Here is a 14,839-nt window from a genome sequence, read left to right on the forward strand (position 1 = left end):
ACAGCGAACAAACAGCGTTACAGAGCGCGTTTCGTCACTACATTGAAAGAGAAGCCGCAGGAAGCTAGAAGAAGCTAGTCATAAACACCGTGAGTAGTGACTTTTCCCTTGTCAGTGGTGTAAATATGTAGTTGGATTGTTTCATGTAACTTAATTCTTCTCCCTCGCTGTGTTATGGCTTTGCAATGTGGGGATAAATGTGCTGGTTAAGTTCGTGAGACAGCTGATTAGTAGGCTACTCTTGTCATTGACCGTAAAACAGTTACAGGAATCACCAACCCGTCGATCTTGGAAGCATTTTAAGTCGATCGAGTTTCCAAAATCAGAGAAAAAAAGCCTTTGTGTGTAGTAAGTGGTGTCTAGGGGATGCGGAGGCGCGCGCGCTGTTACAATCACGTTATTTTTGCCGCACGCACCTTTGGGCTCATGCGGACGCGTCGAGTTTAAACAAGGCTCAGCCACAGTAACAGCTCATATTAGCCAGCTAAACTTTTACTACCCTGTTAGAAAAAATATATTGTTGCATAGTTTCATGTGGTTCTTCTCCCTCGCTGTATTATGGGTTTGCTGTGTGGGGAGAATGTGTTGGTTACGTTCGTGAGACAATCAGCTGATTACTATTATATTATGTAAGGTGCATTGTGTAATATTTCTGAGGATCTATTGACAGAAATGCAATATAAAATCCATAACTATGTTTTCAGTGGTGTATAAAGACCTTACTTAATGAACCGTTATGTTTTTATTACCTTAGAATGAGACATTTATATCTACATAGACGCGGGAATCCCCTTCTATGAAGGTCTGAAGGTATGTTTCTACCGTAGCCGAAAGCGAACAAACAGCGCTAAAGAAACCTCATTGCTTGACTTACTACTCTCTGCTGCTGACTCAGACTCAGACGACGACATATTTTGTCTTACGTCGGCCACCGTAGCTTCTCATTCGAGTTTGAAAACCGAGGGATAGGCCGCGAGTGACTTGCTGTTTGCAATTTGCAATTATCACCACTAGATGCCGCTAAAAATCCCACACTGCACCTTTAAAGGATGATAGCACGTATGCATAAAACACACCAAACGTATAAAGTATATTTTAAAACATTACCGCTGTGAGCTCAGGGTCTGTCCTTTCGTGAGAGCGTAGATCAGTTCACCGAGATCAGAGTCTGATGAATCTTCTATACCCAAGCTTCAAAATAAAATCCAGAACATCACTGTACAGACTAAGTAAGTTTAACTTGCAACAGCAAATTAGAGATTAGATATTAATTACATCCACCAAATATCTGTTTTAGACCAACGCATTTACCTTGCTTCTTTAAACTTGTGAAGTTCAGGCAAAATCATAGACAAATCTTCCGATGTTAAAAACAAACTAGAGATTTCTTCAATGCTCTGACAGCACTGAGAGCAGTACAGCAGGGCACAGAAGTCTGTTCTTCTGAGGGAATAACAACAAAGTTTAATCCTTTTCCAGGATTCCATTACTTCTTTCACAAAGTCTTCTTCATGAAGTTCACAGAGACAGTGAAGAACAAAAAATACTGCTTCCGAATTCAAGGAACAACCTTTAACCTTTTCCAAAATCCATTCTTTCAGATGAGCCTGTGTTTTTGGACGAATGAACAGACCATGTTCATTAAGTGTGGATCTCACATCCTTATTCAACAAACCAAATGCAAATTGCACCACAGCTGCAAAACGTGGATTTGAGGAACTATCCATTAAAAGTGACCTTGTAAGTTTCCTCTGGGACTCTTCTTCATCGAGAAGGACATAGTACAGAGCACTGAACAACTCCTGAAAGCTCAGATGCATGAAACTGAACATCGTCTCCTGGTGGATTCGTCTCTTAAACAGGAACTTGCACAAGAATGGATTTCCAGCCGGGTCTGAAATGGTTTCATTCACACTTTGCTCATCCAGCAGGACTTGCTGTTCCTGCATCCCTCTCTCTGCCAGCTGACCCAGACTCCTCAGCAGGGTCGGGACGGACTGACTCAAACCCTGGCAGTGATGCTTCAGAAGAGTGCACACAAAGTCCACGTAGATGGAGGTGGTGGTTTCCAGTCCACTTGTCTTATTTGCACCATATTTGAATCGCTCCTGGATAGTTGTGCAGATGATCCAGCAGATGACAGGGATTGAGCAGGCAGTGATGAGGGTTTCATTTGCCTTCACATATGTATAAGCCTCCCTGAAACGTTCCTCATTTTGAAAAAACTTCTGGAAGTACTCCTCCACCCCCTTCTCTGAAAATCCCACAATCTCAGAGAAACGCTGAGGTCCTTTGAGCAGTTTACTGAGTGTGTCCGTAGCTGTAGATCTGGAGGAGACCAGCAGGAAAGACTCAGGCAGGATTCGACCCTTCAGCAGGGCACAAAGAGTGTCCACAGGTGGGGCTTTCTGAAGCAGATCAGTGTGTGCTGACGTGTCATTAATGTCCTGTGGGAGTTTCAATTCATCAAATCCATCAATGACCACAAGCACCTTCTCTGGCGACTGCTGTAAAACCTGTGAGATCTCATGTGATGTTAAACTACAACTGCAGCTCAAGATCTCCACCAAACTCTTCTCGCCAGGAATGCGATTTATTTCTTTACACTTTAAGTGGAACACAATATCAAACCGCCCTTTGTAGAGGACACCAGATGCCCAGTCCATCATGATCTTCTGCACAGTGAAAGATTTCCCGTTTCCAGAATTTCCCTGCAGTATCACAGAACTGGGACTGATCCCGTGGTCATCTGGGTCGAACAGAGAGTTGGGATGGACAGAGTCTCCACTACTCCTGGAGCTGAGGACCTGCTGGAAGCTCTCTCCACTGGAGCGGATCTCTTCTTCTCGCTCTATTCGATCTCTATGTTTCCGAAGGATCAGAGGTTGTGTGAAGCGCTCAGACAGCAGCACATGTTCACCAGGCAGTGAGTTATACTCAGTCACATACTGATACTCGCTGCAGATCCGCTTCATATATTTGTGAATCACTGGGCTGATTTCTGTAGAAACAGTCAATGTTCAAAGAGTTATTTTTTTTCTGATTATAATACTGTAAGAAATTCAAGAGCAGACAAATACCAACTAAATTATGAGATGGATGGAGTGCAATATTTAAAACTTATTATTATAAAATTCATCAGTCACCTGTCACTTTTTCAGAGCGTGTGTGATGTCCTGTGAAGCCTGTAGAACATAGACACACTTGATACATTAATTGATTTATTAATTGATATACTGATATTTATTGTATATATATATATATATATATATATATATATATATTGATTAAGGCATCTATCTATCTATCTATCTATCTATCTATCTATCTATCTATCTATCTATCTATCTATCTATCTATCTATCTATCTATCTATCTATCTATCTATCTATCTATCTATCTATCTATCTATCTATCTGTCTGTCTGTCAATCTATTGCTGAACAAATTTATTAGACCACCACCCAATGTAAGTTTTGTGCCACAACTGCCCTAAACTAACAGAATTGGTGATACACATTTTTTGAGATGGGAATAAATATGTACAGACTGCACATCATTTTAGAGCAATTTTCTACTTCCAGTTTGAAAAGCAAAGACTCTCAGACTCTCAGCTGATCCACATCTACCTATAGCAGGGGTCGGCAACCCAAAATGTTGAAAGAGCCATATTGGACCCAAAAAAAAAAAAATCTGTCTGGAGCCGCAAAAAATTAAAAGCTTTATATAAGCCTTATAATGAAGGCAACACATGCTGTAAGTGGTATATTAGCTTTATTAGTATCAAAATGATAAGTAGGCTACAACTTAGAGCTTAGATCGGGCCCAAAAAATCAAGCCCGGCCCGGCCCGACACATTAAACGTAATTATGAGCCTGAGCCCGATTTTAACCCGACCATTTTTTAATGCGTGGGTCGTTATAACTGACGTTCTCAACTTTCTTTCTCCCGCCCGCAACATTTATGTTTTGTCCCGCTCCCGCCCGCAAATACACTTTTTTCTGTACCTCCAAATACTTTCAAGTTAGCCTACGTGTCGCCACCATACATCCTCCTGATAAATTATTTGTTATTAAAACATTAAAACACAAACCACTGTTAATTTAACATAAAAGCAAGCAGTTTACTGCATGCATGGTTTGCCATGACTGAATGCGCGCAAAGTGCGCTCTCTTAATAATTCCTAAAAAGCTGACAGTTCATCGCGGTCTCACACATCTCTGTTATTATCAATGAAGCTGACAGCACAATGAATCTTTCATAATATCCACACTTTGTTCGTTATAATTAAAGGATTTGCCAGCATACAGAATTCAGCACTGAACAAAAACGTCAGTTTTGAGCGGTGAGGGGAGTCTATCTTAAATGCTTCTGATTGGCCTTTGCGTTCAAGAAATCAACACATATGTCTGTGATTGGCTATATCGCTCAACGCTGCAAACATGTTATGAATAGAAATTCTGGCCTGTAAATCGTTTCTATTTTGTTTTAGTAGAGTGAGTGCATTACCGCACGTGCCCGCGCTCGCACTCGCCCATCAAATCTAGTCCCACGCCGCACTCTATTGCGTTGGGAGTGCTCAGCTATCTTTCTCTTTTTCCCCTTGGGATCCATGGCCCATGACACACCCGCCGGTTAGTTTGTTTGTTTGTCAGCCACCGGTCTAGCATCACGCCGATCTGACAGACACGTGTGTCACAGTCTATGACGTAAATTCTTCGTTGACAGAAATGTTGAAATTAAATATTTATTATACACATTTTTACAACGTTGAAAAACTTTAATAATATTTGTCATGTTTTTCCTCCTACAGAAATTATATTAAAACAAAAAATATTTTTTCCATTTTCAAATTTTTGAAAAAGCTCCAGGGAGCCACTAGGGCGGCGCTTAAGAGCCGCATGCGGCTCTAGAGCCGCGGGTTGCCGACCTATGACCTATAGGAATACGATGCCCATCACTACATTCATATATAAGCTCCTCCAGTATTATCAGCAGCTATCGCGTTTCTCAGGAGTGAATTACCCTCCTCCCTCCCCAGCTCCACCTCTCGTCAGTCAGGATTTGGCCTTCTGATTCCCCTTTGAGTCAGACTAAATTCTCGAATTATGTTGTACATTAAAATATTGACATTAACCCTTTCACACGTACGATCACACCGGTGTGATCAGTCTTGGCTGGTCCCTGGAGCGTACGATCACACCGGTGTGATTAGAACGGTCAGTGCATCACGTGATCAACTGCTAAATTCAAACGTGCTTTCGCGCGTTGGCTGGCGCTGAGCCAGAGAAGGACACACTCAGTGCTGTCATATATCACAACTATTGAGTATTTTAAACCACATAATGTTTATTTTAGGTTTCAGACATTTAAATACACATAAGTACTAGCAAAACAGTGATTTTGAATTAGTAAAATAGACACTGATGTCTATGGAAACGGCTACAATAATCATTTCCATTATAATAAGACAAAACGTTTTATTCATATCAGATACCCATTGTGTAAGTAGCTTTACATTTTACCCTATTCTTCTCCTAGTTCACCGGCCACTTACTTTCATGTATTTCGTGAGAAACAACAGATCCGATTCTCTGAACTGTGAAACAAACTAACATGGCGCCGCCCTTCGCACATCCAGCTCAACTAACGCGATCGTTATAAAGACGTTTAAACAACAAAACACATCCACTTGCACATATTTGACAATCGGAATATCAGTGTTTCATGCTATAGCTAATACATGTGTGAATATTTTGAATAGAAAAGGAAAAAATACATAAAAGCAGATCATCACTCATTCAGCTCTGTGTTGTGATTGCGCTGTGTCACGTGACAAGAAATGACGCGTCACCATGGAAACATTAAAGTGGCAGGTTCTAAATAACGGTCGCCTTGAAAAACTCACGCTGGGGGGTCAGTTAAAATATTTTAAACGTACGTGCGAAAGGGTTAATGATATCTACAATTCATTCATGTTGGTTCTGTTCTGTTTACCCGAAAGGGTGTTATTGCTGCTCTCCCTGCTCTTATCCATGCTAGGCTGCACAGAACAGAACCAGAACGCCAATCCAAAATATATGCTAATTGTCAAATTTGACGATAGTGGTCCTGATAGAAATAAGTTAACAAGATGGAAAGTTAAGACAAAATATTTAAGGTTTCTACAAAATTTCTACATATTTTAAAAAGTACATTTCTCAGTACATACTGTAGGTCTAGACACATGTGGTATAATAGCCTAAATTAGTGTGCTCTTACCTAAGTCGCTAAACAGAGATGGCTCATGCTTTTCCAGGCTAGAATAAAAGGCAGATTTAACCTTGTCTCCTCCAGAGTTCAACACTTCCTCAAGCTCTCTCATTTTCTCCTGATTAATATCTGCTGCTCTGATCTTACTGTACGCCTCCCGGTGCAGCATGCCAGCGGACCGCAGCTCATCCGCTATCGACATCACCACATTTACTCTCTGGACAAGTTTCGCCCAGTGGTCGTCCACCAATCGAGCACCTGTTAGAGAGATAATAACATGATAACTGCTCCCAAGGAAGAACTTGATTTCATAAGATTCAAGAATGGCATATTCTATAGTGTAGTAAGAGCTTCTTTGAGCCACTTCACTTTTAATCAGTGTAATGCAGATTTTTTTCATATGACTATCTTTGCTTTTACTGTGGTAACTACTTACGCTCTGAGTGTTGGTCCATGGTGTCTCATAAGTGTCTATGACGTGTTGTAGAGAGCTGTCTTAAGTTGTCCTCTAGGAAATGAAACATAATGCACATAGTATGAGATGGTTGAAGAGAGCTTTTGTGACCCATGGTCAAAGATAACACTATTGGTATGCAGTAAAGTAAGTGGCATGTACAAACATTAATCTAACATGCACAACCCAAATTTGGCCTTTACTGAATATACAGTCACAAAACAAAATGGTAGAGACATAAGAGGTTGATTTATTTTCTCTGATAAATAAATGTATCAGTCAACTTCTGCTTTTGACTCAGTATTGTCAAATTTCATATTGTATAGTTCTGTCATGACATGGCATGATAATGGATATAGAGATATGTAGAGATATAGTGCAGGCTCCAGTCCCTGACCAGAACCCAGCGGTTAAAACACTGACAAAAATAAACCTAAGTCTGACCCAAATATTGAATATCACAATTGTTACCATCTATTTGCATTAGTTTATATCCAGCTGGTCACTTTTATGCATTCATTATGCAGTGAAGTTGCATATTTAAAGCTAGAGACGTAAGATAGCAAACTGATATGTTCATACAGCCGAAAAAAACAAACAAATCAGAAAAGCATTCGATTTCGGCTCTTTTTTCCATCATCGCTTTAATACATATTTTGTTATTTTGATTAGATAATCATCAAGTGTTATAAAATAGTAACATAATATTTATGTCATTTCAATGCTCTGGTGTTGTATATTTAAAGTTGGCCACTGTTTGGATTTATATGAAATAACACGTACAATAAAATTCCATATGTAACATTAACTAAGGTTAATAACTGCGGTATAAGTATTGCTCATTGTTTGTTTGTTAATTAACATGTACTAATAATTTTTTTAATTAATACATGCTGTAAAAATGTATATTGCATAATGCACACAGTTCATGTAAGCTAGCTAATAAATCCTTGTTAACAAATTGGACTCGCAAAGTGTTATAGCTAAAGAAACACACATTTGACATAGGCTATAATGTTTAAATTATTTTCAGATGGCAAATGCTTTGAAGAAAGTACCAGTGTGGGATTATTTTACTGAAGTATCGCCAGGGAAAGCACAGTGTAATATCTGTGACAAAATAATCAGCATGTGGGATCAACATCTACAGGTAAAAATACTACGAACATGTGGAGTCATCTGAAGCACATACATCCAGAAGTCCATGAAGAGGCTCGAGGAAAAAGGAGAGAAAGATCCTTCTCAGCCATCAGTGTCTCAACTGTTTGAAAGCAAGACAGGGTGGAAGGATACAGATCCAAGGTCTATCAAAATTGATGCCGGTATCACTGAAATGATTGCCACTGACAACCAACCATTTTCAGTGGTTACAGACCTTGGATTTAAGAGGCTCCCTTATGGAACCGGATTAAAATGAGAAGTTCTACAGAACAAAGATGCTTGAAGAAACATATTCCAGAGTTTTGACAAAAGTGGAAAGTGTAGTGATGAAGGACAAGGCCCCATTCATGGCCTTCACAACTGACTGTTGGTCTGGAACTACAGGGTCCCTGATGAGCCTAACTGGGCATTTCATTTCTGAGGACTGGTCTAGAAAGCAAGTGGTGCTAAATGTCAAGCCCATGACTGGATCACACATAGCCAGTTATATTCAAGAAACCTTCCTGAACATGTTAGAAGATTTGGATATTGCAACACACCGTGTTGTTCTTGTCCTAAGAGATGGGGGAGCAAACATGGTAAAATGAGTGAAACTGGCTGAACTTCCTGATTTAAGCTGCACTGCTCACACCCTTCAGCTCATTATCAATGATGGCCTATCTTGTCAGAGAGCTGTCTTCGACATTATTGCCATATTAAAAAGCAGTGCAACTCACTTCGGCCACTCTGTGTTTGCCAAACAGAGGCTAAGAACCATTCAGGAGGAGCTGGGTGTCCCAAAGCACAACATCATCCAGGCCGTCCAGACTCGATGTAACACTTCATATGCTCCAAAGAATGTATGAACAGAGACGGGCACTGAATGTGTACGCTAGTGAACATGGGCATATCAGTGGCTTATCTGCCACACAGTGGGACATTGTCAGTAACCTTATTGACACACTGGTTCCCATCGAAGAAGTCACAATGGAGATGTAGCAATATAACATTGTTATTCGTGACTACATGATTCACATAATAACTAATAACTAACTAATAAAACACATTATGCTGCGCGTCTAGTCGAGGTTTAGAAAAACAATAACAATATCGATCGTGTAAGGACCTGTTCACATATCGCGTCTTTTGCGAAGCGCGCTCTTTTTTTCCAAGCGCGTCCGCGATAAAAACATCTCAACTTTTCAGAATGCCGAAGCGCACCGTAAGTCACGTGACAAGAACAGCAACGACAGACGCCCCCGGAGCGCAACCGCCCTGGCGCTTTGGAAAAAGGAGAACGCGAACGCGGCGCGCCTAGCGTTTTCTACGCGTAGGCGCTATGTGTGAATGGCGCCTAAGTGAGTAAAACTAATCTCGTGACTGCGAGGCTTCATTATGTCAGAAAAGTGATCAATAAGTTACGGTCCAGTCTTGTTCTTACCTTCTGTGAAGTCGACATAGTGTTCACGGTGAAGATATCAAGGCTTTGTCACGAATATTTATTAGTAACATTCATTTCTACACTAGAGATCGAAAGTAGCCTAGTTTGTGGACACGCCTCTCCTAAACTCTTCTGAACTTCCTTCCTTTGTATAAGACAGCCCAGAATGCTAGTTTCGTTAGTTTTGTTTTCGATATTCCTCCTCATGTAGAGACAAACGGCGAAGGATCATCTCTCCAAAATAGTATCGCTGTAAAACGCGAAAGGCTGATAATATTCAACAGGGTTTTTTCTCCCGCATTTATATAGGCCTACACTCCAGGTGAGATAGTTATAGGCTCTTTATTCCTAATCAGGGGCGTCACTAGGCCCTTTTTAGGGGGGCTTCAGCCCCCCTAAACTTCTGCCTAGCCCCCCTAATAATGTGAGATTAATGTATAGGCTACACAAATTCGTGTTCGCTTCAGTCTGGTTATAATCAGATTCAGCGCGTTCTTCATCTTCAATCCACAGCGGCGCCGACAGAGAGCACGTCAGAAACAGAGGACAGGGTGTGTGTGTGTGTGTGTGTTCATGTGTGTTCATCTGAGCCTCATTGGTCTGTCACTGCTCGTCAATGTCAGAATATTTGAGATGACCAATCAAATCAAAGTAGGCAGGCTTTATGTTCACAGACGCTGCTGAGCGCGAATTCTAACAGTGCGACTCGACGCGTACGGTCAAGTGCGAGATAAGATGTAAGTAGCTAAACTTAACATTTCATATTTTACTTTTTTTAGGTCATAAATGTTAAACGAATGACAAAAAATAATCAGGCAAACTAATATAGTTTTGTCTAATTTCGCCATTTTGAACTGAAAATAGGCTGTAACGTGACTCATGTAGGCCTAATGTAATAATTAGTTTACAAGAAACATTAACAAAGCCGTTTTCATCATGTTAGGCACAAGATTAATAATGAATGTGTACATATTGAGGATATAATACAAATTGTAGCCATGTATGGCAAGCCGTTTTAACTTTTATTCATTTCCAGGATATGAATTGTTGATATCAACAATTACATTTTTGATATCAACAATTACATTTTTTGATATCAACAATTACATTTTTGATATCAACAATTAATTGTTGATATCAACAATTGAATTATTGATATCAAAAATGTAATTCTTGATATCAACAATTGTATTTTCACTAGTGAAATGTCACCATAGGCTGCCCTTCAAAATCAATTGTTGATATCAAGAATTGATTTCTTACTAGTAGAAATATAATTTTTGATATCAATAATTACATTGTTACTAGTAAAAATGCGAATTCCTGATATCAATAATTAAATTGTCACTAGTCTAAATGTCTATTCTTGATATCAACAACTGAATTGCTACTAGTAAAAAAATTCATTTTTGATATCTGAAAATGTATTTCTGATATCAATATTATTTTAGATATCTAAAATGGCTTTCTTACTAGTAACAATCACATTCATGATATCAGAAATTAACATTGTCACTAGTGAAAATTGAATTATTGATATCAAAAATGAACATTGTTACTAGTAGCAATTCAATTGTTGATATCAAGAATAGACATTTCAACTAGTGACAATTTAATTCTTGATATCAAAAATAAAGGTTTTTACTAGTAAGAATTGTATTTCTGATATGTGAAATTGGAATTTCAACTAGTAAGAAATCAATTCTTGATATCAAGAATTGATTTTGAATGGCAGCCTATGGTGACATTTCACTAGTGAAAATACAATTACAGATATCAAGAATTATAGTTTTAACTAGTTGCAATTCAATTGTTGATATCAAGAATTATCATTTTAACTAGTGAAAATGTAAATGTTGATATCAAGAATTAGCATTGTTACTAGTGAAAATGTAATTCCTGATATCAAAAATTGCCATTGTTACTAGTAGAAATATTATTCCTGATATCAATAATTATAATTTTAACTAGTGAAAATGTAATTGTTGATATCAACAATTCATATCCTGGAAATTAATAAAAGTTAAAACGGCTTGCCATAGTCTTTAGTAAATTAAAAAAGCTCAGCTTTAGGAGGGGAAGAGAAAGGGACGAAGAGACTGAGAAAAAAAGAAAGAGTGATGGAGATGAGAAGAGAGCAGGTATTGACAAATAATCTGCCCACTGACATGTTTTTAAAGCTATTTCTTATCCTTTTTTGGTCTTCAAACGTCTTGAAATGCACATATCAGAGAAATAAAAAATTTGAACCCCCTACCAACCTCAAATTTAGGACCTCTGTGACTAAAGCCCTGTCTACGGCCCTGTATTAGGCATAAGATCAATAATAAATGTGTAGCCTACATATTGTGAATGCATTTAATAAACTTAATTACCTTTAGTAGCTTTCAGTAAATAAACGCGTCTGAGAAAATGATTCATAGGCAAAATCAACCTATCAGTTGACCCTATGTTTACTTTCTTCACTGACAGACAAAAATGAAAAGCCTATATCAGTCAAAGCTCAGCTTTAGGAGGGGAAGAGACAGGGCAAGATCAAAACAAAGAGAAAAAGAGTGTGATGCTGATGAGGAGAGAAAAATAATCAGCTGCCCACTATCCAAGTTTTTTGGCCTTCAGAACATCTTAAAATGCACATATGTAGATCAGAGAAATCAAAATTTTCTCGGGGAGACCCCAAACCCCCTTATTTGCCCTACCTCACATTAGGGACCACAGTAATTATGAAACCGTGCCTTTGCATCGTAATGAAAATGGTTAATAGTGATCTTTAGAACCTAAACTAAAGTGTTACATTTTTTTATTTTTAAAAAAAAAATCATATTGGGGGCTTAGCCCCCCTAAAATGAAAATCCTAGTGACGCCCCTGTTCCTAATCTATCTATCTATCTATCTATCTATCTATCTATCTATCTATCTATCTATCTATCTATCTATCTATCTATCTATCTATCTATCTATCTATCTATCTATCTGTCTGTCTGTCTATCTATATCTGTATTTCTTTCTATCTAATCTTTACTTCTTTTATTCTATCTAATATTTATTTTGATTCTATCTAATATTTCTTTCTTTCATTCTTTCTATCAATATATATATATATATCTGTGAGAGACGATATAAGATGCCATGTTTCGAGAGTTTTTTAACACTACTCTGTTATACTTTTAATTTACTCGTTGTCTTTGCAAGTTGTGTATTTCTTTGACTAATGTTTTTTCTTTTCTTTATAGGTCACATCTCAATAATTTTTATGTAGAGGTTTACAGCATAATTATTTGCAAAACGCAGTAAAATAAAGTATACACTCTTTCTAAATACCTCTTTTTTTTCATATATTTCTTTACAATATTAAAAGTTTCTGGAATTCAATGTCCCACACAGTATGCACACCTCATATCAAACCATTTTACTGCAGCATTTAGGAGATACATGACTTTAGCTGACTTTAGAGGCCTTATAAGTAGAAATATAACGAATGGTCAGTTCTTATAGGGGACGTCCCACAGTATAATCAACTCATCAAACCATGGAGATATGTCACATTATTTCTATTTGTACACCTATACAGACCTCATTTCTAATAAGTGGGAAAAACTAAGTCAGTTTCAATACGGGACGCCCCATACAGTAGCACAACTCATATCAAACCATTTTATGGGACATCCCCTATACAAACTGACCATTAGTTTTTTCTACTTACTTTTTCTAACATTGTATCTGTTCACATTTGAAAGTATAATCACAAGTAATGATGTTTCCTTTTCTTTGTTTTTCTTTTTCTCTTTAAGGTTATCAACCTTAATGAATCCCTTTGAGGCAAACTGTGCAATTACTGTCTAACCTGCCAGAATTTACAAATGCAAGAGCTGGAAGAGATTTGAGTTGTTCCCCGTGTCCTCTGTGGTTGGCTGATGCTCTTTTCCAGTTAAAAGCAGAAACTGATGCACAAAATCCCCAGATAACTCGACACTTAGTGCAGCGGCCGTACGGGAGAGCGAGAGGAGACGCGGATGCGATGAGGTAAAGGACTGTTGATGTGGGATGCTTTACCTCATCGCATCCGGCATTGTTCCTCTCTTAGAGAGACATTTCAAGGACCAGATTAGGCCAGACACTGCAAGGCTCAGCTAATGTCCTCCAGCAAATCCCAGAGCAACAATGCTTTCCACATCTGTGACTTCCACCTCGTGTTGGGGTTTCTCTCTTTTGTGAAATCACTTCTCTGAGATCTTTGATGCCAGAAATATTAGACTTTAATTCACAACAAAGCCGAACACCTTCTGCAGGTCGCTCCAGATTTTTGCTCAGCTCACACACATATGCATCCTTTCCCAAAGATGGTAACACACCCTATAGATATTTTTTGGTTATGGTTTTGTACCATGTGAGCACTGCAAGCAATATTTCAGGCCTTTCTTCATGCTTCAGAAAGTCCAACCAAAGTCAGAGGAAATAATAGTGTACAAAAATATAGCTAAATTACTTATTTTCTAAATCACATTCCTCATTTAAGCCCCACTTTCACTTTCCTTTCCCAAAGCAAAATCCATCCGCTCAGTTCTGCTACCAGTGACTAAACTGAGTCGCCCGTTCCCCTTTCCAATGACTGGATTATCCCACACACTCCAACATCACCGTGTTGTAAGTGTGTGTGGTTCAGCATTGCTTGTTATTATCACAGTTATGTAGAGTATGTCAAACATACAAATCCATTGTACTATTAAAAGTTGTTCTTGCGGTGTAGAGATCTTCTTCGACAGACACTGAGAGGGTCACCCTTGGGGAGCGGTTAGGCACACACACACACACACACACACACACACACACACACACACACACACACACACACACACACACACAAACACACACACACACTTCTTTATTCGCTTCTTATTTTTATGAAGGAATATCAATTCTTAAAATTGAAGAATCGATCTTTTAATCAGTCGTTTTTAGTTGATGAACGAACAGAACATTGTAGTGCACCTTCTGTCCAATAAATCGCAATTTTTGTGAATTTTTGTTTAATGCAAAGTTTTTGTGCTTTGTTATACAGTTTTAGATATCAAATGATGTAAATATTATTATCAAATTTAAACAATAATAACATTTTGACATTTTTAATGTTGCGTGTTGTAGCTCCTCAGTTCCAGCGGTTCTTCACTGAATACCATTTCTTCCTTTTTATTCATTTCTAAATAAAACATCATGAATAAACTAATCATGTCTCGTGTAATCACTCAAACTAAGAAATCTTGAGAGCAATGTTACATTTACCTCATAAAAGTCATTCAATAGAAAATAACTTTTTGCACTATATTACATATTAATTATATGTACATTTATTTTTCTGTATATCTGAATAAATCTAACAATCTAAAAGTTTTATATCAACCATTTAAAACAAAGTTAATTATAACTTAAATATTAATAACTGTGATCTTGAAGGGTTTGGTATACTGTGACTCCCTCTGGTGGACAACATTAATATTCATCTCTGAATCGAATTGACAGAAATGTCTGATACTTTTTTTTAACGATTACATTTTT

At 38.1% G+C, this 14,839-nt stretch overlaps 1 protein-coding gene and 1 pseudogene across 1 annotated transcript in view; one reads left to right on the forward strand and one right to left on the reverse strand.

The window, feature by feature from the left end:
- The window catches only part of LOC130077244 (NACHT, LRR and PYD domains-containing protein 1 homolog), a 106,080-nt gene extending 96,539 nt beyond the window's left edge, over nucleotides 1–9,541 (reverse strand). The window contains exons 1-2 of the mRNA XM_056242412.1: nucleotides 9,287–9,541; nucleotides 6,688–6,759 (exon numbers count right to left, since the gene is read on the reverse strand). Coding sequence (XP_056098387.1) covers nucleotides 6,688–6,706 — 19 coding nt within the window. The 5' untranslated portion in view covers nucleotides 6,707–6,759; nucleotides 9,287–9,541. The remainder of the gene's footprint in view (nucleotides 1–6,687; nucleotides 6,760–9,286) is intronic.
- LOC130077236 (zinc finger BED domain-containing protein 4-like) lies at nucleotides 7,602–8,844 on the forward strand (annotated as a pseudogene).
- Nucleotides 9,542–14,839: the final 5,298 nt, after the last annotated feature.

The sequence above is a fragment of the Rhinichthys klamathensis genome, unplaced genomic scaffold (genome assembly GCF_029890125.1).
Source record: "Rhinichthys klamathensis goyatoka isolate OS25496 unplaced genomic scaffold, OSU_Roscu_1.1 h1tg000726l_1, whole genome shotgun sequence".
In the NCBI taxonomy this organism is placed as follows: domain Eukaryota; kingdom Metazoa; phylum Chordata; class Actinopteri; order Cypriniformes; family Leuciscidae; genus Rhinichthys; species Rhinichthys klamathensis.